This window comes from Talpa europaea, assembly GCF_964194135.1.
Source record: "Talpa europaea genome assembly, chromosome: 16".
Taxonomy (NCBI): Eukaryota; Metazoa; Chordata; class Mammalia; order Eulipotyphla; family Talpidae; genus Talpa; species Talpa europaea.
In genome coordinates this window covers 11,476,144-11,502,700 of record NC_140084.1, presented here as the reverse complement: position 1 = coordinate 11,502,700, position 26,557 = coordinate 11,476,144, and the positions used below count along the sequence as shown (strand labels likewise).

Here is a 26,557-nt window from a genome sequence, read left to right as displayed (position 1 = left end):
GGTCCCTTCGTAAGGCTGACCCTGAAGAGTCCCGAGGCATTTCCTATGGCCTTCCTTTGAGGTCAGTGTGGAGACTTCATGCTCTACACTCCCTCCCAGGCTGACTTGGGGGAGAGGAGCAGCATGGGGGGGGGGGGTTCATATCCACGTCGGAGGCAGTGAGCCAGTAAGTTCCTGCAGCAGCTTGCTGCCAACCCGGTCTTAACCAGCAACACGACAGACTGTGCCCAGTGACCCAGTACCTGAGGACAGTGGCTTCTCAGGACTGTAGCCTTCTTTGAATAAACCACTCTGCTCTTTAAGTTTGTCTGTATATTATATAAAGCTCTTTTTTTGTTTTTGCCAAGAGCACTTCCCATTTACCCTGGCATTGTAGGAAACTGCCTCTGGGATGAGCCAGCTTCTGGTGCTGAGGGTCCAAGAAGAGGGGTGAGGGTGCAGGACTGGATGAGGTACTGACTCTCATGTGGGCGGTAGCCTGTGCCTCCCTGGTGTGGGAGACGGCGCAGGCTGTGGCTTCTGCCGTCACATTTTGGTGCAACTGGTCCCTGTCTAGCCCTGGAGCACCCAGCCTTCCCTGGGAATGTCATGCTGGCTTGTCTCTAAGGAGTGTCTTTATTTAGGGGGATGACAAATACCACATCCTCTCTTTGGAGTTAAACTTAACTCCCTAGTTCCCAGATGCACCTGTTTTTCTAGGCTGGCAGGGAGCTGCCTGTTTGCTGCAGTGTCCAAGCACGAGAATGATACCCACACAGGGCCTGCCTTAATTTTCCACCTGATCAAGAGCCCAGGGGCATGCTGGCTGAGGCAAAGCTGCCCCCAAAGCACAATCTAGCTAGGTCTGAGGGCAGAGAGTAGAGTGAGTCCAGCAGTGGAGCAGTCTGGGCTGTCTGAGCTCTCCAGTACCAGTCAGCCTTGCTCAGTTTCTCTGCTGAGGCCATGTGAGGGGCCCCAAAGTGTGAGAGGATGGTGGCAGCTACAGGCGCAGCCTCTTGATGTCCTCGCTGCGGAAGTCCATGCGCAAAGCCAGCACCTGGCGTACTTCAGCAGGGGTGAGGCGCCATGTCAATGGGCCAGAGTTGGCACCCCAGTAGTCTAGGATTTCAGTCACCTGTGGGGGAAGAACACAGACAAGTCATCAAGGAGAGGACTCTCCTGAGAGAAAGCCTGGGGCTCTACCAGAGGCAGAGAGGGTTGCCCAGGAAGGAGAGGGTACCATGCAGGGCTGCGCTGAGCTTTTGGTGGAAACATGACTTTTTTCTTTTCTTTTTTCTTTTTTTTGCATAGAAGATCTGGGGTGTAGGCCAGAGGTGCAGGGGGTAAGAGGATTCACTAGAGACAGGATGGGGAGCAGAACAGAACTGCTAAAACACTGATAAGGGGAGCAGTGGGTGAGACAGGAGAGGTCTGCTGCACCATATGTGGGTTAGCTCCCTGACCTGGGATTGAACTCAGGCTGTAGTGGTGATAGCGCTGACACTTACCCCTTAAGCCACCAGGCCACCAGGAGGCCCTGGAAACATGATTTTGAGGGAGTGAAGGAATCCAAATTTTGCCAGGGAACCCCACGTACCCGCTCCAGATTAAGGATTGTGGCCATCTGGGAGAGCCGGGCAAACTTGTCTCGGATGGTCCAGGTGGTAACCGTAGTAAGGTAGGCGATAAGTGACCTCAGCTCCTTGTCAAACTGCAGACCGCCCAGCTGCATGGCAAAACAAGCCCGGAGTTCAATGCCTAGCCTTTGGCCAAGCAGAAACAGCCCCACTTCCCCTCAGTGCTGGGCTGCAAGGCCAACTGGGCCTCACGTGTACTTCAGTAGGCTTCACAGCCTCAGAAGCCAGGGCAGGACTGGGCCCACACAGGCAGGGCCTGGGGTGCAGGATTTGTCTTCCTCAGACCTGTGCTCCCTTGACCTTACCCGGTTGAAGGTGGATTTCAACACCACTTTTTCCAGCTCGACTGCAACAAGGCTGGTCATGAGGCCGGTCAGGCTGTCGTAGATGACTGGGGACAGGCCAGCCTGCACACAGAGGCCAGACATCAGCGGAAGTCCCACCTAATCCCTCTGCTTCCACAGGAGTCTTTGGGGTACGGAGAGTTACACGAGGCCACTGAGACTATTTCTATAGCCCAGTGCTTGGAAGGGTTTTCGGGGTTCCCAGCAGGCGTGTGCTGAGAAGTAGCAGGCCGCTGGTTTGGGTAGAGGTAGGAGTTCTACAAGCTGGTCCCTAGAGCCCCTGCTTACCTTGAACTCTGCCATTTGCTGCTCCAGGTTAAGGATGAACTGCTGTACCCAAGGGTCGTTGGCCTCATAGTCGTTGAATTCTTCCTATTGTCAGAGAGGAGGGGGTCACCGGGGGCCTCCTCAGGTGGTACCATTTCCCCTGGCCCCCTTCCACTCCTTTAAGACAGGAGGGAAGAGATATTTCCTCTCCTGAAGCTTCTGACTCATCCAGCTTATAGCAGCTGGATGCCCAGGCTGGCAGGACCTGCTACATCACATTTCTGACCAGCAAAGGCCCTCACTGTAGCCACGGCCAGGATATGGTGGAGCTCCTGGCATTTCACTCCCTCTTGTGTCTCATGTTTTCTAGAAGTGAAATCAAGCTAGGGGAAAAAAAGCTTTGAAGCCTATGAAAGGGGGGCAAAGAGAGCCTCAAAGAAAGAGGATGTGTCAGGTCACATCTCTCTCAGGCCCCTCTGTAGTGCAAACTGTTTCCTGGGAGGAACCCAGTCTCTGAGGGCAAGGGCAGCGGGCCTGAGAAGCATACAGGGTCTAGTTTGTTCAGACAGCCCACTGCCCTGCAGCTGATAGCTGGGGAGGAGGGGTGATTCCGGTCAGCTCACCTCCTCGATGTTGTGGGAGACGGAGAGAAAGGTGTTGATCCAAGGCTGCACCTGTGGCTTGATGGCTGTGCTGTTCAGCTCTGTCAGCCCTTCCTGCAGGACAAGGCAGAGTGGCATCAGACGCAGCAAGCACCCCCTCCCCCTGCTCATCCATCCCTGACCACCAGGGCATTCTTCCAGCTCTGATGCTTTTCTGCAGGCCCTGTCTGAAGTATAACAGGGACAACCCTAATAAAAAGGCCAGGCAACTTGTTCCTTTGCAGATGTGCTGATTCTGGTCCAGACCAGAGACAGGGCTCTGAGGTTGGCTGGTAAACTCATAAGATTTGTGAGTGCCTGGCAGAGGCACACCTGAGGCTAAGGTCAAGCAGCAGGTTTGGGTCACCATGTGGTTCTGTTTCCTCAAAGCACCTTTCTGAGGGCTCTGGCTCCATGCAGGCCAAGTGGAGGTTCTAGAGGACCAGAATGCTAGCTTGTTTATGTAATGGCCACATGGCTGAGATTCTGGTCTCAAAGGACTCAAATAACTTTAGGGTCATGTGTGCTTATCCCTTGCCCCTCTTCCTGTTTTCTTGTGCACATGGTGCCCATAATAAGCCAGAAACATCTCCTTGGGCACAGGCAGGCCTCAGTCAGCAGTTAAACCTGGAGCTTACCTGCAAGAGGTCTCGGAATTTGCTGGACACGGCAGCCAAATCAGAAAGGCAGCTGTCAAACTTGGCTTGGGCCTGCTCCCCTCCAATGCCCTGGTTGAATAGCTTGGTGCAGTCACTCTAGGAAGAACACCAAGCTTTTAGGCTTCTCTAGGCCTGGATCAAGGGAGCATATGGGGGGAGACGGGTAGTAGAGGATGACAATATGCAACCAGTCATTTTTTTCTTCTGGAAAATGATTTCTCTGGGAGCAGCTATGACTCATCCTAGGCAAGAAGCCCTAGATGGGATTCAGAAAACCGGCATTCTATCCTGACAGCCATTCTATCCTGACTTGACTCCCACCTTTGTAATATGGGGGTACTGGTATCAGGGAATGTGAATAAGAAGAAACACATACCAAATTTTTTTTTCTTCTCTTTAACAGGTGTTCTTAGGTTGAAGTCGTGGCTCAGCCATGTATCAGATGAGTGACCTTTCTCTAGTGACTTAAAGGTTCTGAGCTTCAATCTGAGTATAAAATGGGAACCCAAATTCCCATGGCGTTTATGAGGTGGATGAGACAACACACACAGTGCTTAGCCCAGGGCCTGGTGCACAGGAGGCAGGAAGGAGATGTAGCTACTGCTGTTAATAGTTTCTGCTTAAATATTCTGCTCTGGCTGCCTAAGGGAGATTGTCTGGATTCTAGCTAGAATTTAAGTGCTTACTTGTGTGCCAGGCCTTGCTCTAAGCCTTTTTTATTTGTTAAAGTACCTATCTTATGAGGTAGGTACTACAATTATCTCTATTGTACAGACAGGAAATTGAGGTACAGAGAAGTTAGTGACTTGGCTAAAGTCACACAGCAATACATTGTGGAGCTAGGATTCAAGCTGAGAATTGGCTCCAGAGCAGCTGTTCCTATTTGTCACACGACAGCCCAGGTGGTGAGAATGCCATAGGGTCGCTGATAGAAGCTCACCAGGGTTGGGGTTGCCAGGAGCTGCCCACATTTCTTGCAGCCTCCTTAGAGTTTGTACTGCTTTGGCTACTGCAGTGATCTGGCAGCAGAGGCCCTCAGCCCTATGGCTGCTCCAGCACTTACTACCTTTAAGCAGCCTTTCATCTCTGCTGTACAACAGACATCAAGCCACCTCTCTCAAAGGGCTGCAAATGGGGTGAACAAAGAGATGAGAAATGTACATCTAAGGAGGGGTGGGATTTATGGGACTTGGCTTTTGTTTATTTCTCTTTAGCTCTTTGCTATCCTTGTTTTCTTTCACTTGGCCAATTCTAGCAGCTCAGTTTTGAATTTCTAACATTTCCCAAAGTTTTAATTCAAAACACAACATATTAATGTTAAGGATGAAGTCAAGAAAAGAATCTAAGGTGCCAAGGTTTAAACACAATGATGCCAGCCACTTTGTTGAATATACACGACATGTCGGACATTATGCTATTTGCCTTTGGGAGTATCACTCATTCCATTTTAAGCCCTTCGTGGGGTAAATTCCAGTTAACAGTGAACTCCTTCAGGGAACCCATCACCCGCTTGGTCCTCTTCCCTGTGTGCTGGCCCCAGCCCCCTCAGCCTGCTCAGCCTGCAGCCAGCACTGGCACCAGCCTGGGCACTGAGCCGTGTGCCACTGCAGTCAAGTCTCCTCCTCAGTCAGAGGCTGCAGGAGAGACAGGACCCTGCCCTACCCCCACTCCCAGAGGCAGAATTTAGGGGTAGGGTCCTTCATTTCCTAATAGTTAACAAAGTGGTTGCTCCATGCTATTATTTTAACTATTGATTCAATAGTTGATTAACACTGCCTGCCTTCCATCGACTAAGTGCTTTATGCTATCTTGTTCAGTTCTCACAAACACCCTTTGGGACATAGATTGTTCTCCCTGTATTACAAGTGAGGAAACTGAGGCTCATGAGGTTATAGAGAACTTGCCTCACTAGTCAGTGGCCAAGTGGAGATTTGAACTCAGGGATATCTGACTGATAAGGTAATTCCCACTATTCTATGTGGAACTGGCTTCATAGTGTTTGGTGACCCCTATCTCACTTCAACTAATAAACGTCATCAAGGGTATTATCATTTTTATAAAGTGCTTTTAACACTTTCTTTTTACTGGGCCACCCAAGAAGCCTAAAGTAGAGCAGTCTGGAGGGCTTCTTCCTCGATGAGAGAAGTGAAGCTCAGAGAGTTAAGGGAATTGTCTAAGGTCATGTGCCAAGAATGTGCGGGAGGATCTCATTTGAATTCTGATCTTCCTGCATGTGGCTCAGATCTCTTCTCACTGGTTTAGAAATGCTTTGTGACCATGACAATCATGAGTGAATCCCTCAAATGCTCTGAAGAAGAGCTGGCTCAATGCCAGGGAGTGCCACCACCCCCTGCCAGGATCAGTGTACAGGACTCTCTCTCAAAGTATGGTCTGAAAGCTGACAGGCAATTTCCCCTGTACCTCCAGCGTCTTCTTCAGAGTGGAGATGTTTTCACTGCAGACTTCCACATTGTTCAGAGTCACCTGTGAAATGAGGATAGGACATGTGACTCCCTGCTGCTGCTGCTGTTAGCTACTTCTGAGGCTCAGAGGAGAGCTAAGGAACACCCATAGCACTGCCCTCAGGCAGGTTGCTCAGGCCTCCAATTAGGTAGAATGGTGAACCAGACCTGCCCTTTCTCCTGATTGGACACCAAGGCAGTAAAATCATCCAACCACAGAGTAGTGAGGCAAGACTGGCAGGTCTTTTGCTGTTTGTTTTAGGCCACAGGAAATCCTGAGGATCCAAATCTCCAAATCCAGATTAGTGATACTGACGTAAAGGAATTGATTCCTGAGAGCCTGCCACCTCTGAGGTGTTTTCTCATCTACTATCTCCCTGGCTCTGCCTGATACACTCTGCAAAACAAGTAATATCAAGTCAGCCAATAGGCGGGAACAAGACTCCTCATTAGGTGAATTGATTCACCAATATCAGTCAACCATTAACTCAGCAAATATTTACTGAGCATCCACTGAGCCAGGCATTGTTGTAGGCACTGGGGAGGAAGCAATTAGAAATCAAAATCAGACTTCTCAGAGAGCTTACATTCCAGAAAGGAAGTCAGATAATAAATAGATATATAATGTCAGATAGTGATAAAAACCATGAGAAAAATTAAGTGGGGGGAAATAATTCTAGAAACAGGCCACAGAGCTAGAGCCAGGTTTAGAAGTCAGATCTCTTCACTCCTTCTTCCATAACTCAATTACCTTTTAAACCCTTGCAGAAATACCAATCATAAAAAAGCAGCATGTGACCAAAGTGGCAGGGCACAAACTGCTATGGCCATTTAGAGGAAAGAAAATGTTTTGATCTGAGGCACTTGAGAAAAGCTGTATGGCAGGGTTGGTAACTGAGGTTGATTAAATGGCTGGAACACATGACAATAAGAATAGCATATTGCATATCTGAAAGTTTCTAAGAGAGTGGATTTTAAAAGTTCTCATCATAAGGATTTGTATCTATGTATGGCAATGGATGTTAACTAGATTTGAGATGATTTCATCATGTATGCAAATATGAATGGTTATATGGTACACCTGAAGTGAACATGTTGTGTTCGTTATACGTTAAACAAAATAAAACAAAAGCTGGAAGAGAATTCTGACAGTCATGAAGGTGAGTACAGTTCTCGTCCCCTGGAGAAAGGGGTGGCAGTGAGGTGAATTCCACACGAGCAGGTGGTTTGGGAATAGCTAATATAGAATATGTGTAGCGGAATTAAGAGTGCTGAAGAGCATCACACTCCCTTTGAACTGGTATGTTGAGAGGATGGCCAGGGAAGCAGGGGTGAGGTAAACAGGCGCCAGAGAGTCAAGAGATGAGTCAGGAGTATCAGAATACCAGGGTAAAGGAAGAGTCCCAGGGAATGAGATTAGGATGTTCCTCTTTTCTTCCTAAGAGTGTTGCCCTCAGAAGTTTCCTGTATTCAATACAGAAAGAACAAGGCCACTTCCACTGTGGATGGATGACCTGCCACACAGCTTGCTACCATCACAAGCTTCCAGAGAAGTAACTGCAGTCACGACGAAGAAGATGACCAAATTTCCAAGGCTTTAAAGGGCACCAAGAGAAATCTGTCATGAGGGGAAAATGGATTTGGGTTCAAGTGGCATTGATTTCAAAGTTTCTGTGTACTGACAGTTCTTGAAAGCCTGGATTCACTGTGCTTATCCCCAGCTCATGGTGAATGACATGTCAGCATGGCTGGGGAATTCTCCTGACAGCCAAAGAAATCAAGGTGACATAAGAAACATGAGCTGCAGTGGGTGTGATGACACGTTAAGTACCTGTCACCAAGCACTCAGCGTCCTTTCTTGGTCTGCATGGGAGCAGGGAATGGGTGAATGAATGCACAGTGGCCGGCCTAATGGGAACTCATGTAGCCAAGTGGTGGAAAACAGACCAGACAGGCAGGATGGGGCAGATTCAAGGGGCCATCAACAGATGACCAGGCACTTGCTTTCCTTGAGTGGCAGGGAGCAAGGAGTCAATGAAGCTTTCTGAGCAGATTAGTGAAAGAATGAAGGCAACTTATGAAAGAGAATTGTAAATGAAATGAAAAACTCAAGTCAGCGCCTACGATCCTGTGAAGTTGGTTGCCAGACATTTTGGCAAAGATCTTCAAAGCTACCATATTTAGAGGTGATAATTTCTTGTGGGTTCTCCTGCAGGGACAGGGTAGAGAGTAGAATGTTTAGACTCCTGACTCTGAAAGTAGCAGCTCTTAAGTCTTTGGGGTCTTTATGAATCTGGTAACAGGGAAGGACCCTGCTTCCAGAAAAAAACCACATACACATTTTTGGATCCAATCTCAGGGTGTTCAGAGACATCATTAGTGGACTACTGATTAAGAATTCGTCTACTGGATGCTTCTTTACTTTAGCCTCTGAATCGCAGGAGCCAAGACTACTGAGTCCGGCCAAGGTGGGGCTGGAGTAGAATGATAGTGCTGTTCCCACTCACGCTCTGGTGGCATGTGCCACAGAGGTCTGGTCATGAGCTCAGGACTCACTTATTCTTTTTGACTCATTACAAACTGGCTGTTACCTTGTATAAATTCTTTGTTCTTCCATGCTTCTCCTTCCCCAGTTGTCACACATCTGGTCAGACTCACTGCTTCAGCTTACATGGTTACTCTATGTAGCTAAGGGTTTTAATAAGCAAGCTTTCTCAGGAAACTGAAAGCCTAAGTGTGCTATAGAAGCGGCCCTGGTAGATCCTCGCTGGGGACTGGCTTCAGAGAAGCAGCTGGAGGCCTGGCACAGATGCAAAGAGCCAAGCTCGACACTCAGTGCAGTCCCTGAACAGCTGGGCATTGCTCATGGTACCCAGTCTGCCAGGCAGGGAACAGTGTATGTTCTGCTTTGGGCTGCTCAGGACAGGTCCCTGGGTAAGAAAGTTTCACAACCTTAAAGGCAGAGTGCGGCTTCCATATAGAAACTGGAGGAAAAGCCTCCAGTTGAAGGCTGATTATACCGTGGCTTAGAGGTCATAGTTTAACATTGAGATAAACCCACCCAGTTTCCAACCAGTAGTTGTGGCTACCTACCAGGAAGGACAGCTTGGCCTCATCAGTGCTCTCGATGCCTTTCGTGTCAAATTTGCCCTGCTGGAGGCTGCTGTGCATGATGTTCACCGCACTTGTCACTCCACGCTGGATATCCTGCAAGGTGGTGGCTGGGAAGCCCATCCGCAGCTTGTTACACAGGACGTCCCTGGGGGCAGAAAAGCAACTCAACTTGGCCTCCAGGACCAGGGACCCACTACACCGATCCAGCAGCAGGAGTTGCTGTTTTGGGGGATACCACTTCTTGAGATCTGAGGAGCTAGGGTAAGAGAGTGAGCAACCCCCCCTGCCCAGCCTCCCCCACAAGGGCACAGATGTGACAAGAACACAAAGAGGAGACTAGCTAATTCTTTACTTCCTCTGAGGCTTTCAGTTATCACTACTGAGTCCCACAAAATCAAGAGGAGGTGACACAGTTTGAAAAATAGTTCAGTGTAAGAGTTGAGGGAACACAGATTTGGTCCCTAAGATTTCTGGCTCCTTTTGAGCTACCTGCAACCAAGGATGTTGTGAATAGAAATGTATATTTGTATGGAACTGAACGAGAATCATAAGGGAAAAAAACAAGAAGAAAATGGGTCTCAGGAATCTGTCACAGCTAGGACCTATCTGCCTTTTTGAAAAGAGAAAGAGAAGCAATATACCTGAAGTCAGATTCCAACTCTGTGGTGGCAAGGTTGATCATGGCACAGAGACAGTCGATGCTGGAGCTGGACAGAGCCCGCCCAATGCACTTCTTAACAATGTAGAAGACATCATCCACCATGCTTGAGGTCAACTGGCCCTTCTCACAGGTGTCCAGAGCCACAGCCTACCGAACAGGCAAAGCACCCAGTGAGGGCCCTGGTTTTGTATATTTCTATTCTAGATAGTTCTGCAATGAGCCCTGGCTCTGCTCCCTTTTCTATGCCTTGTCCAGGCTTTTCTGATTACACCTTGGTGGGGATCCTTCTTACTGTAACAGCTTATTTCACTATTGATCATCATGTTAGGAAATTAAGTATTTGGGACTTTTGCCTTGGGGACATCCATTACCTGGAATGTAAGGTATCAGAAGGGGCCCTTCAACTTTGGGTTCGTTGCCCACATACTGCTAGAGAGGCATGGAACAAGTAAGCCCACCGATTCTACGAACAGCATTCCCAACATGCCCTGGAGCCACAGAAAGTGGTGCTAGGCAGTCTCACGCAAGCTGGGCAGAGAGGTACAATGCACCCAGGCCATTTCCTTCAGTCTGGTGTCTTGGACGGGAAGCCCCTCCCAAGGGATGTGCCCCCCTTCCTACCTTGTTGACAGTCTCTCTCATAAAGTACTCTTCCATGGTAATGTAGAAGCCAATGAGCTCCTGCATGGTGCAGCTCAGCAGGCAGTTATTGAGGAGCTTGTCTAGACACTTCTGGTGCTCTAGGGGACAGCCAAGAAAGGATACTCACTTTTCCTCCTCAAGGGAAATAGAGCAACTCCTTTCAATCTCTCAGGTTCCTTTTTTAGTCTTTGTTTCAAATCTGTATATAATTTACATGGTTACAATGTAGTACAGATACAGTTCTGCTTTAAAAAATTATTTCAGAAATAATTTAAATTTCTACATTACTTTTCCTTTTTTTAAAGCCTACTGAGTGTGTGTGTGTGTATGTAGATGAACTAGGATGTAGGCCAAAAAAACAGAGGGGGTGTTGAGAAGAGACAAAGTGGGGAGTAGAACAGTCAGACTGACTGAAATATACTGCTGAGGGTAACAGTGGGCAGACAGGAGAGGTCTTCTGTGTCATATGTGGGTTAGCACCCTGGCCTGGGATTGAACTCAGGCCATGGTGGTGATAATGTTGAGACTTAACCCCTAGGCCACCAGGGAGGCTCTAAAGCTTACTTAATTTTTAAGATTTACTTATTTATGCATACAAGAGCTGGGGTACAGGTCAGAGATATGGGGGGGTGAGAGGACCCACCAGAGACAGAGCAGGGAACAGAACAGGCAGACTGACTGAAATACACTGCTGAGGGGAGCAGTGGGCAAGACAGGACAGGGCTGCTTCACCATGGGGGTTGCTCTGTGGCCGGGCAGGGATCGAACTCGTGCTGCAGAGGCTGTGGATTGCTTCATGGTGTGGTGCTGAACAACTTGCGCCACTAGGGAGCTTTTAAAAATAAAAGCTTGCTTATTTTTAATGCTTATGTGATAGCTTATCAGGTAGATAGCCTGTATTTTCTTTTCTTTTTTATAAGTAGGGTTTTTTTTTTTTTAAATTTTTTTTTTTTTTAAGATTTATTTATTTATTTATTTAGACAAGCACTGGGTACAGTCAGAAGCGCGGGAGGGTGAGAGAATTCACCAGAGCCAGAGCGGGGAGCAGAGCAGGCAGAAGGACCAAAGTACACTGCTGAGGGGAGCAGCGGGCGGCAGGAGAGGTCTGCACACCATGTGGGACCCTCCTCTGGTGGCCGGGGAGCAGCCGGGGATCGAACCGGCGCCGCAGAGGCTGCGGGCAGCTTCGCAACCCAGCGCTCAACCGCTGCGCCACCGGGGAGGCCCTCTTTTCTTTTTTATAAATCAAGTTTTTCTTTTTTTTTTCTTTTTTAAAAAGATTTATTTATTTATTTATACAAGCACTGGGTACAGTCAGAAGCATGGGAGGGTGAGAGAATTCACCAGAGCCAGAGCGGGGAGCAGAGCAGGCAGAAGGACCAAAGTACACTGCTGAGGGGAGCAGCGGGCGGCAGGAGAGGTCTGCACGCCATGTAGGACCCTCGCCGATGACCAGGCATCGAACCGGCGCTGCAGAGGCTGTGGGCAGCTTCGCAACCCAGTGCTCAACCACTGCGTCACCGGGAAGGCCTGATAGCCTGTATTTTCTTAAACTATTCTCCTATATTTGGACACCTGGATGACTTCCAAATGTTTTGTCATTATTAGAGAAAATTGGAAGTCCTGATCATTGGACTTCACAGTGAACATTTTTTGTCAATAACTTTCCACTTCATTTCCATTATTGCCTTAGAATTAATTAGTAGATTAATCACTAGATTTAAGTTTCCTGAGTAAAGACTGAAATATGTTAGGTACAGAGCATTTCATTTTCCAAACCAATGCTGTCCAAGAGAATCTTCTGTGATGAAGGAACTGTTTCATACCTGTGTTGTATAAGTTAGCTACTACCGAGCACTTGCAACATGACTAATGTAACTGAGGAGCTGAAATATTTTTTTCAATTTTAATTAAATTTAAAGTCACATGTGGCTGACAGCTTCTGTAGTGGACAGCATAGCTCTGAACACCGACGGTCATTATTAATAGCAACTAGCACCAAACTCCCAATGAGCACACATCCTCTGTCAAACACAATTCCAGGCAACACCCCTGGCTCACATAAATCCTCTCCAATTCTCTCCATGCCAGTATGATGGGCATAAACCATGCAAAGTGTCTGTTTCAAGTTTCCAGTTTAGGGAATCCTGTATGGACTTGCCCAGCAGAACAAAATTGTCTTCTTAAAATCCTATAAGCGGGCCTCCCCTGGTGGCACAGTGGTAGAGCGCTGGGTTGCGAAGCTGCCCACAGCCTCTGCAGCACTGGTTCGATCCCTGCCCACCAGCGAGGGTCCCACATGGCGTGACAGACCTCTCCTGCCACACCCGCTGCTCCCCTCAGCAGTGCATTTCGTCAGTCTGCCCGTTCTGTTCCCTGCTCTGGCTCTGGTGAATTCTCTCACCTTCCCGCGCTTCTGACTGTACCCAGTGCTTGTATAAATAAATAAATAAATCTTTAAAAAAAAAAAAATCCTATAGGCAATGTGTAATGAAAGAGGACTAGGCACACCTTTTTTTCCCCCCAAGTATTGATACCTTCAAAAATTGTAATTGGGGAACTGGATAATTGAGGGAGGGGCGAAAGGATTTCTTGTTAGTCTATACCCTTTTTGTATACTTTGTTTTCACTCTACCATATATTTCAATATTATAACTCAAAAGCATATTGAGGTATATAACATAAAATTCACCCAATGTATTGGGTGTAATTGTATCACTACAATTTAATGATTTTTTTCATGACTTTATAGAGTTTTGCAGCATAGTCACAGTCTAGTTTTAGAGTATTCCTCTCACTCCCAAAAACTCCCTCATGCAGCTATGGATATCTTTTTGTTTTATTTATCTACCTGCCAGGTGCATGTATCACATACGTAAATACCAACCCCTAAGCCATAGCTGTGAGGAAGTACGGTGGGGGAGAAGAGCAGAGGAAAATCATTTAACCATTCCAGGCATTAGCTTTCCTTGTCTGCAGGATGATTAGATGGACAAAGGTCCAGTTGAAGTCTAAAGTCTGGAGAAGTCTAGATTTCTTTCCTCCTGGGATTCCCAGGGGCCCCATAGACCCCTAGAAGCTAAGGAGTTTCAGTTATTTCTTTGCAAGAGATCTGTGGCTTATCTATTACAAAACCGTGTCAATTGTACTCTAGCCCCCTCAGGTCTATGGGAAGAGACTCTTACCTTGCTTTACTTCTTCTGAGGCCATGGCGTCTCCCACTTCAAAGTCACAGCTGATCCTCTTCCTGAGGAAGCGTAAGTACAGCTCGCTACGGGCATTCATCAGGGTAACCTCGGTCAGGATGGGGTCCAGTTCCCTGAGATCCACAGAACAGAAGGAATGAGCCAGAAAATACTGGATTCCCTTAGATACAAGAGTTAGACGGCAGTAACAGTCCCTAACTCCCCCTCCCCACTGGGCACTGACTGGAAAAGGTCAGCTCTGCTGGATGGTCACCCTGGCTCCTTCAGCCCCATTACAATAGAGACAGCTGTCAACCACATTTTTTTTTTTCAAAGATTTATTTATTCATACAAGAACCAGATTACAGACCAGATGTGCAGGAGGGGGAGAGGATTCATCAGAGACAGAGTGGGGAACTGAACAGGCAGGCAGACTGAAATAGACTGCTGAGGGGAGCAGCGGGCGAGACAGTAGAGGTCTGCCTTGCCTTGTGGGTTGCTCCATGGCGGGCAGGGATCGAACCGGCACTGCAGAGGCTGCAGACACCTTCACAGTGCTACACTCAACTGCCTGCGCCACCAGGGAGGCCCTCTTTTTTTTTTTTTTTTTTAAGATTTATTTTTATTTATTTATGCATACAAGAACTGGGGTATAGGCCAAAGGTGCAGGGGGGTAACAGGATTTACCAGAGAGAGAGTGGGGAGCAGAACAGGCAGATCTACTGAAATACACTGCTGAGAGGAGCAGTAGGCAAGACGAGAGGTCTGCTGTGCCATGCGGGTCACCTCCCTGGCTGGGGATGAAATTCACACTGCAGTGGCCAGCAATAGCTTGATAGTGCTGAGACTTAACTCCTGCACCATAAGAGAAGCCCCGTGTGTGTACTATTACTATATCTGACTACTTCACAGAAAATAGACACTACGAAGAAAGGGCGATTGTTTCACTCCCTGTGGTGGATGCCATATCCCCATATCAAAGGACCAGTGTCTGGCCAAGAGTACTCAGTAAAAACTGGCTGACTGAATGAATACATTTTTATGAATGTTTAGGTTTTCTTTTAATAAGTCTATGTAATTTTCACTAGATGAAGTAAAAATTGAAAAATTCTAGGAGAGTAGTAACTTCTGGGGTTTCAAATATGTTGGTAATTCTTTACAAATCACAGAGATGCTTTTGCTTGTATGAGATATTCTTTTAAAAAATAAGTCATAATAAAATATTTTAAAACCACAGACCACATTTTAACAGAATAGACTCTGAATGATATGACTACGAATTCATTTTTTTTTTCTTTTTTTTTTTTAATAGAGGCATGCTTTATTTATTTGTTTGCTGGTTTGTTTGTTTTGTTTATACATGCACTGGGTACAGTCAGAAGCGCGGGAGGGTGAGAGAATTCACCAGAGCCAGAGCGGGGAGCAGAGCAGGCAGAAGGACCGAAGTACACTGCTGAGGGGAGCAGCGGGCGGCAGGAGAGGGCTGCGCGCCATGTGGGACCCTCCTCCGGTGGCCGGGGAGCAGCCGGGGATCGAACCGGCGCCGCAGAGGCCGTGCGCAGTTTCGCAACCCAGCGCTCAACCGCTGCGCCACCGGGGAGGCCCGATATGACTACGAATTCAAACTCCTATGGGGTGAAGAAAAGAGAAAGGTTATCTCACCGGGGTTCAATTTTTTCTGTTGCAGAATTTCTCATCAAGTTGTTCTGGACATGCCGGAACTGCAAGACACCACAGAAATGAGAATGCTCGCCCCTACCCTCTTTCTCTCTGCCACTTGCTGGTCATGCCAAACTTCCCATACACAGATTGCTTAGGTTTAGTCTGTTTAACAGGCAAGCCAAAGGGTGGCTTTCAGGATGATGAGCCAAATTTGTTTTTGATTTAGGTGCTAATGCTAATGCTCACCTCTAGTACTGTACTTAAAGTGATGCTAATGCTATCTAGACTCGTCTAGCCTCAAGGCCTATAAATATATCTGCTTGGGGCTACTCCCATTTTTAAGTTGTACTTTTTCTGTTGCCATCCAAAAAACAACAGAAAATAGTTCAGAAAAGGCAAATGTTACCTTCAGCACTAGTGGAACTATAGAAAACTTGAGACAAAATACTTCATGCTTACCAGGACCTTAGGAAAAAAAATTCTCATTATCTCACCAGAAGGTACCGTGATAGACAACTGGTTTAAAGCTTCTTGTGATCCTTTCAGGAAGCCCTTTCTATTTCCTCTCAATGTTATACTGAGGTCACCATCATCTTGACAACATCTCAAGTCCAAAGTAAGCTGGTGATGGGCAAGATGCTGGCGAGCCTGCATTTCGCATTTGTTTCTACTATCTTAAAATTTTTTTTCACTCCCTTCCCCCCAATTCACTGGCTGCTTATAAACCACCCAAGCATCCTAAGCTCACCTGCTGGTGGTAGTCCCTCTGCTTGATGAACTTGTCCACCACCTTTTCCACCTGTCTGTCGCATTCCACTTGCAGGTATTTTATCAGGGTATAAAGTCTTCCTGGCCCATAATAGGTCTCTACTATGGGTTGGTGGGTCTCCACAATGCGGGCAATCCCTATAAAGCAGAGAGAGGGTTGGAATTCAAACATTCCAAATAAACTACTTTCTTCCACCTAGGATGAACCCAGGGTCCAATCCACCCTTTCTGGCTGCTTCACTTTCTGAAATGAATTCAAATGTTTCTTATCTGTGCCAGAAGTTGCCAGGCAAATTTGTTTGTTAAATATGCACAGCACTTGGTGTATTAGCAGTGACTTGATAAGCTGATAGATACCAATGTAAATAAATTCTATTAGTACTGTTTCTACAAAAGCAACCATCTTTGCTATCAGCCTCACCCCCTTCCCAGTAACTTATTTTAGGGTTAAATTTACTCAGAGCATGGGTCTTGAGGGTTAAGGAATCTCAAAACACCTGAGAGACTCTGACTAATCTTTGTAAATCAGATACTGAATTAATTGAAAGTTAATTCTCCAATGAATCAAGACACAGTAAACAATAAAATTGGAGGCATCAAGCTAGATGGGAGAAGAAAAGCTAGGATGCAGGTGCTATATAGAAGTGTCTTAAGGCTCCACAGAGTAGAGAAGAGGCTTGCCTTCAAACAGGAGAGTGAGTGTATCTGCAAAGATGACTGCAGCTCTTCGGTCACTCATGTCTGTCCCTAGAACCAACAACAGATTTTCCTCAGCTTTACCGGCCACCTGAAAAAGTAGAAAATCCACATGTATTTCCCAGACCAGAGACCAGTCTGTTTTCCAAAGGGAGCTCCACTGGCTCTCTTTTTCTCATTCTCTGTTGATGTTTCAAAGTGAATGCAGGACTTCTCTGGGCTTCGGGGAGGACAAGGAACTTAAACAAGGACAAGGAAATGAAACAAGCACAAGGAACTTAAAGGAGTGGTGGCTCTTTACCATTCAGAGGTATAAACAATGCTTTCCTTTATTTCCTTTACTTTGAAAATGTGTACTCTTAGGGCCTCCCTGGTGGCGCAAGGGGTTAAAGTCTCAGCACTATGAATCTAATGGCAGCCACTGCTGCATGAGTTCAATCCCCAACCGGCCAGGGAGCTGACCCACATGGTGCAGCAGACCTCTCCTGTCTCACCCGCTGCTCCCCTCAGCAGTGTATTTCAGTAGATCTGCCTGTTCTGCTCCCTACTCTCTCTGGTGGGTTCTCTAGCCCCCCATGCCTCTGGCTTATATCCCAGTTATTGTATGCATTAATAAATAAATCTTGGGGAAAAAAAAAAAAGAACCACCACCCTTTTGCACAAATGCCTAATGGGGTCTGCTATTCTCCATTTCCATCTCTACCGATGGGGGGGAAAGGGTTGAGACTAACAGAGACCTGATTATTTCTCAGGATTTAACCTAAAGGGACTTTACCTGTTTCATCTGTGGTAGCTTATTTTGAGACTTAAGCCTGGTTAACCAGTTAAAACCACTAACAAAGAGCTCCAAATGCTCTTAAAAGCAGCCAGACCCTGGCCAACAGCTTGTCAGAGAATTTGCATTTTAACTTTCCTTACTTTCACTTGGTTTCTTGGAAATAAATATGCATCAGCAGATGTCTAGGCCATGCCAGGCCCACAGCAGATTGGCAACAAATAACTGCTGAATGAATGCATACATCCAGTCCTGCCAGGCTAGATCAAGGGCAGAAAAGTAGAGTCAAATTTGGAGGCAAGATCCTGTTACCCACAGAAACAGGATCCATTCAGTGCCCTAATTTGTATTCAGAGGCTCACACCATTCATACCATTATCCTGCCAAGCAATGAGGAGCCATACCTGCTTGCAAAGGTATTCTGAGAACCTGCTTAATCCCTCCTCATGCAAACCCAGCAGCGGGAAGATCTTGAAGAAGCGCTCGACCTGGGGTAGATTGTCTTCCTCAGTGGCGCTAGCAAACTTCTCTGTTACAATGGCTTTGAGACGTTGCTCAGCTTCTTGCAGCAATTTCAGGTTGGCATCAATCATACTCCCTAAGCAATGGGGAGAAAATGAGAATTAAAGAATGGTACTATCTCAGGCTACGTCTCTGAGTCTGTGCACCAATATTTGTTCAAAATACATGGATTAGGCATTTATTGTGTACAAAATATACTAGCAATATGGATTTAGAAATGAATCAGTCATGAACCTGCCCCAGAAGTTAAAATTAAATGAAAGATAAATATTGTGCTCAAATAACTATATAAAATTCACGGAATCAACAGCATCATAAGAAAGGTGCCCACGAGTCAGATTTCTGGTTGTAGTAATAAGAAAAAGCTTTGTAGTGAAGGTGACAGTCCATCTCTGAAAGATGGGCAGGATTTTGATACCTAAATATGAACACACATTCCAGGGCAATGGGAATAAAATAAGGAAAGGAATGAAAGCAGAAACATGAAAAGATTTGTTGCTGGTGTACAGACAGGACAATAAATATGTGACAGTGAATAGATGCCTGAGTGAATAGCATGAAACAAGGCTAGAAATACAGAGTGTGTTGAGAACACAGAATACCAGGCCAAGAATTTATTTTTAAAAATGTAATGAGGGGCCTCCCTGGTGGCGCAGGCTGTTGAGCGCAGCACTGTGAAGCTGTCCGCAGCCTCTGCAGTGCCGGTTCAATCCCCGCCGGCTGCAGAACAAGCCACATGGTGCAGCAGACCTCTCCTGTCAGCTCCCCTCAGCAGTGTGTTTCAGTCTGCCTGTTCTGTTTCCCACTCTGTCTCTGGTGAATCCTCTCACCCTCCTGCACCATCTGGCCTGTACCCCGGTTCTTGTATGCATAAATAAATATTTTTTAAAAAATATAATGAGCAGGGGCCTCCCCGATGGTGCAGCGGTTGAGCCCTGGGTTGCGAAGCTGCCCACAGCCTTGGCAACGCCGGTTCATTCGCCGGCTACTCCCCGGCCACCCGAGGGGGGTCCCACATGGCGCGCAGACTTCTCCTGCCGCCCGCTGCTCCCCTCAGCAGTGTACTTCGGTCCTTCTGCCTGCTCTGCTCCCCGCCCTGGCTCTGGTGAATTCTCTCGCCCTCCCGTGCTTCTGACTGTACCCAGTGCTTGTATAAATAAATAAAAATAAATCTTTAAAAAAAAATGTAATGAGCAGACAACATGGTCAAATAAAAAGCAGCCACTGGCCAGAGAAAAAATAGATGTAGAATCAGTTTCCTTTTCTGTAAAATAGGAACAATAGTGCCCTGGGATGGTGTGGGACCTAGATCAGATCTAGAACCACACTAGGGAATTTCTTAACTACAGAGGCTTGTAACTAAACTAATTACCACAGTTGGGGATACTGACCTTCTTTTCCTTGTCGGCTGAGCTCAATGACTGACTTGTCCAGACACAAATAGCGATGAATGTGGGCTGCAGCCTGCTCATAATCTTCATTCCTCAGAGCGGTCTGAACTCCATCCATGCAAAACTTCAGATCTAAGATGTCATCAGCTCTCTGAATGGCTTGATATAGGCGGTTCTGCAAAAAGACTTGGTGCTTAGGGCCTCCATGGTGGCCTAGGTGTTAAGTCTCAGCATTATCACTGTCATGGCCTGAGTTTGATCCCCAGCCAGGGAGGGAACCTACATGTGGTGCAGCAGACCTCTCCTGTCTTGCCTGCTGCTTCCCTCAGCAGTGTATTTCAGTAGATCTGCTGTTCTGCTCCCTGCCTGTCTCTGGTGAGTCCTCTCATCCTCCCCAGCCCCGATACCTCTGGCCTACAACCCCTACGCACGCACACACACACACACAAAGACTTACTGCTTAAAAACAATGTCTTCTTCATAAACACATCTCCAGGGCCTTCCTGGTGACACAGGGGTTAAGTCTCAGCACTATGAAGCTATCCACAGCCACTCCAGCACGAGTTTGAATCCTGGCCAGCGAGCTAACCCACATGGCGAAGCAGATCTTTCCTGTCTTGCCTGTTGTTCTCCTCAGCAGTGTATTTCAGTAGATCCATCTGTTCTGCTCCCCACTGTCTCTGGTGAATCCTCTCACCTCCTGCATCTCTGGCCTATACCCCAGCTCTTGTATGCATAAATAAATAAATAAGTCTTTAAAAACAACAACAACAAAAAAAACACCTCTCCAGAAGATAGGGAGATTCAAGGGCTGAATCTGTTTAAGCCTAGGTCCTTTGAATTTTCTCTACTGAACTCAAAAACACTACCACTATACTGCACAAAATTGTTATTGATGATGATGAAGACCACTGATAGATATCACAGTTTTATTTATGTGACCAGAGCATTTCTTTTCATTGAAGTAGGTACAGGGATAAGCTCTTTATTTTTGGCATATGTTGTTAAAATAATTATAGAATCACAGAATGTACTTGACATTTTAGAAGACATTGTTAAAACAAGAAGAAATTAGACGGAAAATATTTTACTTTTAGAATAAACAAGAATGTTTTTTTTTAATATATATATATTTTTTAAAGAGGCATGTATTTTTATTTATTTATTTATTTGTTTGTTTGTTTGTACATGCACTGGGTACAGTCAGAAGCGCAGGAGGGTGAGAGAATTCACCAGAGCCAGAGCGGGGAGCAGAGCAGGCAGAAGGACCGAAGTACACTGCTGAGGGGAGCAGCGGGTGGCAGGAGAGGTCTGCGCACCATGTGGGACCCTCCTCCGGTGGCCGGGGAGCAGCCGGGGATCGAACCGGTGCCGCAGAGGCTGCGGGCAGCTTCGCAACCCAGCGCTCAACCACTGCGCCACTGGGGAGGCCCTAAACAAGAATGTTTTAAAAAACTTTAATATGTGTGGCTATCATGTTCTGTGGTAAATTATTTTTGCAGAATCTAAACAAATAGATTAGGAAGGGTTATTCTATTTCACAGGGCAAATGGAGCCTGGGATTGAATTGTGCAAGAGTCTAAACCTTGTGCTATTCAATAGAGTTGCAACAACCATTTGTGGCTATTGAGCTCTTGAAAAACGGCTGGTCCCAATTAAGATGCGTGTGCTTAAAATACATACTTGGTTTCAAAGAGCTAGTACAAAAATAAAAATGGTTAAATATTTCATTAATGTCTTTGTATAGTAATTACATATTTAAATGTATTTTGGATATAATGGACTAAATAAAACATTATGAAAAGTATTTTCCCTTCAGTTTTATTTTTTAAAAAAAAGGCTACTAGAGAATTGAGTATTATGTGGTTCATATTAGATTTCTTTTTCCTCATTTTATACAGCTTTTAAATTCTTGCCTGACTGCCTTGGCTAGAACCTTCCTTATAATGCTGAAGAGAGGGATCAAGAGCTGAGAACTTTGTTCTGATAATGATCTCAGGGGGAAAGTACCCAGCCTTTCACCAGTAAGTAGGATGTTAGCTGTGGGTTTTTTCTTAGATGGCTTTTACCATGTTGAGGAAGTTAACTTCTTTTTTTCTTTAAAGATTTATTCATTTATGGGCCTCCCCTGGTGGCACAGTGGTTGAGCGCTGGGCTGCAAAGCTGTCCACAGCCTCTGCAGCACTGGTTCAATCCCCGGCTGCCGATGAGGGTCCCACATGGCACAGCAGACCTCTCCTGCTGTGCCCGCTGCTCCCCTCAGCAGTGCATTTCATTAGTCTGCCTGTTCTATTCCCTGCTCTGGCTCTGGTGAATTCTCTCACCCTCCCCCGCTTCTGACTGTACCCCGGTTCTTGTATAAACAAAATAAAAAATTAAAAAAAAAAGATTTATTTATGCATACAAGAGCTGGGGTACAGGTCAGAGATGTGGGGGGTGAGAGGACCCACCAGAGACAGAGTGGGGAACAGAACAGGCAGACTGACCGAAATACACTGCTGAGGGGAGCAGCGGGCGAGACAGGAGAGGTCTGCTGCGCCATGTGGTTTCTCCCTGGCTGGCCGGGGATCGAACCTGCACTGCAGAGGTGTGGATTGCTTCACAGAGCGGTGCTCAACTCCTTGAGCCATCAGGGAGGCCGAGAAAGTTAACTTCTAATCCAAGTTTGATTAGTGAATCATCATAAGAAGTATTGAATTTTGTCAAATAATTTTTTTCCCCAGGGGTGAAAATTTTAAAAATTTATTTTTTTATATCATTTATTTTTGCACAGTAGTTGGTTTCTCTCCTCAGGTGTAGTCCCATAGCTCTCCCACCACCATTTTACCCATGAGCCATCATCATAGTCCTTTGTGCTCTTAAAACTATGGACTTCTCCAAGAATTCGAATGTCATCCTGAGTAGGGGCCATGCTAATGTCTGTATTATTCCAGTTTTAGTACATGTGCTGTTGAAGCGAGCACCATATGCTTTTTTTTAATCTATGATTGTGTGGTTTCGCCCTTCATTCTATTGATACGGTATATTACATTAATTGAATTTTAGATGTTACACAAACCTGTCATCCTTGGATAAATCCTGTTTTCTTGTTGCCAGTCCTTTTTATATGTTGCTGATACTGGTTTGCTGCTTTTGTTGAGGATTTTTATGTCTATATTCAGAAGACCTACTGGTCTAAAGTTTTCTTATGATATCTTTGTCTGGTTTTGTATATTGCATTAGATTTCTATTGGATGGTGCTGCTCTAAACTCTAAAGTGGTAGCTTTTTTTTTTTTAAAGAATTATTTATTTGTTTGTTTATTTATTTATACAAGCACTGGGTACAGTCAGAAGCACAGGAGGGTAAGAGAATTCACCAGAGCCAGAGCAGGGAGCATAGCAGGCAGAAGGACCGAAGTACACTGCTGAGGGGAGCAGCGGGCGGCAGGAGAAGTCTGCGCACCATGTGGGACCCTCCTCCGGTGGCAAGGGAGCAGCAGGGGATTGAACAGCAGCTTTGCAACCTGGCGCTCAACCGCTGCGCCACTGGAGAGGCCCTAAAGTGATAGCTTTTTTAATGCTCTTTAGTTATTCTTTTTTTTTTTTTTAATAGAGGCATGCTTTATTTATTTGTTTGCTGGTTTGTTTGTTTGTTTTGTTTATACATGCACTGGGTACAGTCAGAAGTGCGGTAGGGAGGGTGAGAGAATTCACCAGAGCCAGAGCGGGGAGCAGAGCAGGCAGAAGGACCAAAGTACAGTGCTGAGGGGAGCAGCGGGCGGCAGGAGAGGTCTGCGCGCCATGTGGGACCCTCCTCCGGTGCGCAGTTTCGCAACCCAGCGCTCAACCGCTGCGCCACCGGGGAGGCCCTGCTCTTTATTAATTCAAACATCAAAAGCTCACAAGTTCAATGGGCTTACCTTGGCCAGGTCAAGCTGACGGACTTTGCTAGACACATTCTCGGCTAGATTGCAGGTAAAGGTGATCATTCCAGCTAGCTGCTTTGCATCTCCTTCAATCAACTGCAGGTTGGGACTGGAGACACACATTGTCAACACACATATATCCAAATGTGTAGAAGATAAAAGATGGAAAAATTATCAGTGTGTGTGTGTGTGTATAAAACTGTGTGTGGGGTGTAGGCCAGAGGTGTGGTGGCGGGGGGTGTGTGTGAGAGGATTCACCAGAGACAGATTGGGGGATAGAACAGGTGTATTTACTGAAATACACTGCTAACGGGAGCAGCAGGCAAGACAGGAAAGATCTGCCGTGCCGCATGTGGGTTAGCTTCCAGCTAGGGACTGAACTCAATATCCTTAGAATTAGTCACCAGATTTTCCCAATTGCTAAGTGAGTATAACATGCACTAATCAACCGAAAGGCTGATGAGATCAAAGAATATGTTTTATGACTAGCAAATGCATAAAGTCTGTAAAAACTTCCTCAAACTTGAATGCACCAGAACCATTTGGTATGTCTTTAAAATATAGATTCCTGGGCCCCACCCCCATAGTTTCTGGTTCACTGGGACTCAGGGCCAGCATTTGCAATTCTAATGTGTTTTCAAATGATGTTGATGCTGCTGTTTGAGGGACACTTTAAGAACCATTTTGCTACACCTGTAGGTATTCACTTCATTTCAAACTCTCCTGACATTTTATGATAGTTAGGAAACATAGTTTTCCCAGTTGTCTGTGTTGGAATTCATAATAGCTCTTGTTGAGAGGAACAGACTCACCCCATTCGGTGGAGAGTGACCATTTTATTTTCAATGGTGTTTTGCTGTTCCAAAAGAGCATCCAGCTCTCTTTCCACCACTTTCTGAAACACAGAGAAACATCCTGTCATCAGAATGGTGAGGAAGGCCTTAAGAGATATTTAACCCAATCACTTAGCTGAAGAGTGAGTCCCATTTCAAATATTTTCTTTCCTTCTACCATGCTTCCTTAGAATAATTGTTCTATTATTCTATTCTATTTCTTAGAATTATTGTTCTAACAAACTATAATTTATTTCTGTACTTTTTACTTTACATAATGATTATAATTTTAAGTATGTTTCGTTTCATTTCATCTAGCAGATGAATACCACAAAGTGTATAAACCTTCATGCAATGTCATTAGCATAGAGCCTAACCCAGGAAGGCATTCAAAATATAATGGCTAAACAAATGAAATGTCCTAAGTTAGTTACAAAAAGTCTCTTTATAGTGCAGTTAGTGCCCAGAGGGGATAAATATCATTCCATCTCAGCCAAGTCATTTACTGTATTACCTCAATTAATGTAGCCTTCTTATGTTTCACCTGTAAAGCAGGCTAATACACATCCCATAAGAATGTTCTGTGTCATCAACAAGACAACAAAGTGGTCCGATAGGATCTAGAGGTAAACGTCTCCTTGATAATCATCAAGTACAAATACAGGATTAATATTGTTCTGGTCTAATATCACACAATTTCCTTATCTCCCCTCCAAAAAGTTAAACTCAATGAATGCAAACTCAGGTATGTTAGAGTACCAAATTTTTTTTTTTTAAAGACCCATCTTGCGGGGGGGAAAAAAAAGTATCAGAAACTGCTAGAGTTGGTGCAAGGTAATAATTGAAAATCAAAGTTATCAAATGATCCATCCTCCCCTAGGTTGGAACTGCTGTGTGCGCAACTTTACTTAAAAGTTCGGTTTAAAGAACATCTACCAAACTTTTAGATCAGAGCTTAGATCTCTTTCTTTATACTGGCAAGGACTCAACTGACATTCCAAAATATACTGACAGCATTAGGCAGAAATGTGAAGGAAGCAGAAAGGAGCGGTATGACCTAAACGGAATTAAGGCGAATATACCCCTCGTTTGATTAAAAAGTCTGGGGTACCAGAGATAAAGTGACTTGTCAAAAATTAGACATTTGTGCCTGAGAGGTAAAATCTCAAGCTTAAATCCTCAAATCATTCCCCACAAGGGGAAGTCTTAAAATCCTTCAAGTTTATTTGCAGTTACATCCTGCTTAAATGAGTTAAAAGCGAAATCGTCTCGTAATTTTAAAGCTGCAAACCCAAAGCAAGACAGTCTTTACTGGTCTTCTGAGAACCAAACAAATTGGCCGATACTCAAACTTCAGTCTGGCGGAATAACCTAGAGATCAGATCCTCTGGTAACATGGAAAACAACGTTGAGATTCTCGCCAAGAAAACGGAGACGGCAATCCTCCCTACATATAACCTCCAAGTACACTTGTGCTTCCCGAATAGGTGATTTTGTTTGTTTGTTTCCCTTGGTAAGGAGAGTCCCATACCCCAAATTTCCCAAGATTGACGGCTCCTACGCCCACTGCCCGGATCCTCCAAGAAAAAAAATCTCAGCCCCCCCACCTCCTCGCCGCAGAGCCGTTCGTACACAGCTTCCAGCTCCTGCAGCTCCGTCAGGGAGCGAATGAGCTCAGTGGATATCTCCGAGCAGCGACCTCCTCCCACCCCATCAGGCTGCGGGAGGACCCCTAAGAGCTTCGAAGGGGATTCGAAGTCCGCCATCTTGGTCCCCAATCCGAGCTTCCGGCTCCTTAAGGCCCCCTCCTCGCTGGCGTGTCGGGTAGTGTGGTTGTCCACAGAAGTGCCTGATAAATATTTTTCAAAAGTCTATTTAAAAAACTTATTCATTTTCTATACCCCTGGAAAATACGCTTGTCGTAAACTGTGTTGGGCTACATTTCAATGAGGCATGGACAAAATACAGAAACATTTAAACAATTATACGTACACATTCTTCAGGCGCCGGCAGGGGACCTTTTTCCGCTGCGCGCCAACTGAAAGGTCCCTGCCTTGAGAGCTAATGGCGGGCGCCGGCGAGTTGGCGTTGGCTGTGATTTAGACCTTGAGGAAAGTCAGCATCCGTTGGGTATCGCCACCATCCTCCTCGCTACAGGGTAAAGAAATGGCTTTTCGACTTCCTCGGGTCCAGGGCGGCGCAGAGCAGCCATGTGGGAGGGTGGGCCTAGCCTTTGGTCGGGGTCTCTGTGGTAGTTGAGGCCCGAGAGTTCTGGGGTAGGGACGCGATGAGGAAGGCTTCGGACGCGAAAACGGCTTCCGTCTTTTGGTTCAGAACGAGGTCTGACTCGAAATAAGTCTTTCGGGCATTGTCTTTTTTTTTTTTTTAATTTGGGGCCGCTTGGGACCCGGGG

General features: G+C 46.0%; 1 protein-coding gene across 2 annotated transcripts; it reads right to left on the bottom strand.

The window, feature by feature from the left end:
* Positions 1-919: 919 nt before the first annotated feature.
* COG4 (component of oligomeric golgi complex 4) lies at positions 920-25,913 on the bottom strand (the record flags this gene model as incomplete). 2 transcript variants are annotated; one of them, XM_084257651.1, is made up of 19 exons in its annotated part: positions 920-1,114; positions 1,577-1,705; positions 1,922-2,023; positions 2,249-2,332; positions 2,851-2,943; positions 3,507-3,623; positions 5,949-6,011; positions 9,083-9,248; positions 9,745-9,911; positions 10,386-10,504; positions 13,592-13,725; positions 15,254-15,312; positions 16,002-16,159; positions 16,703-16,808; positions 17,897-18,086; positions 19,402-19,580; positions 23,306-23,420; positions 24,124-24,206; positions 25,752-25,913. In XM_084257651.1, the coding sequence occupies 19 exons, from the start codon at positions 25,908-25,910 to the stop codon at positions 980-982; spliced, it is 2,358 nt and encodes a 785-aa protein (XP_084113777.1). In that variant the 3' UTR covers positions 920-979. The 2 variants fall into 2 exon arrangements, with proteins under 2 accessions (XP_084113777.1, XP_084113776.1); XM_084257650.1 differs by lacking the exon at positions 5,949-6,011 and having other exon boundaries at positions 25,752-25,910.
* Positions 25,914-26,557: the final 644 nt, after the last annotated feature.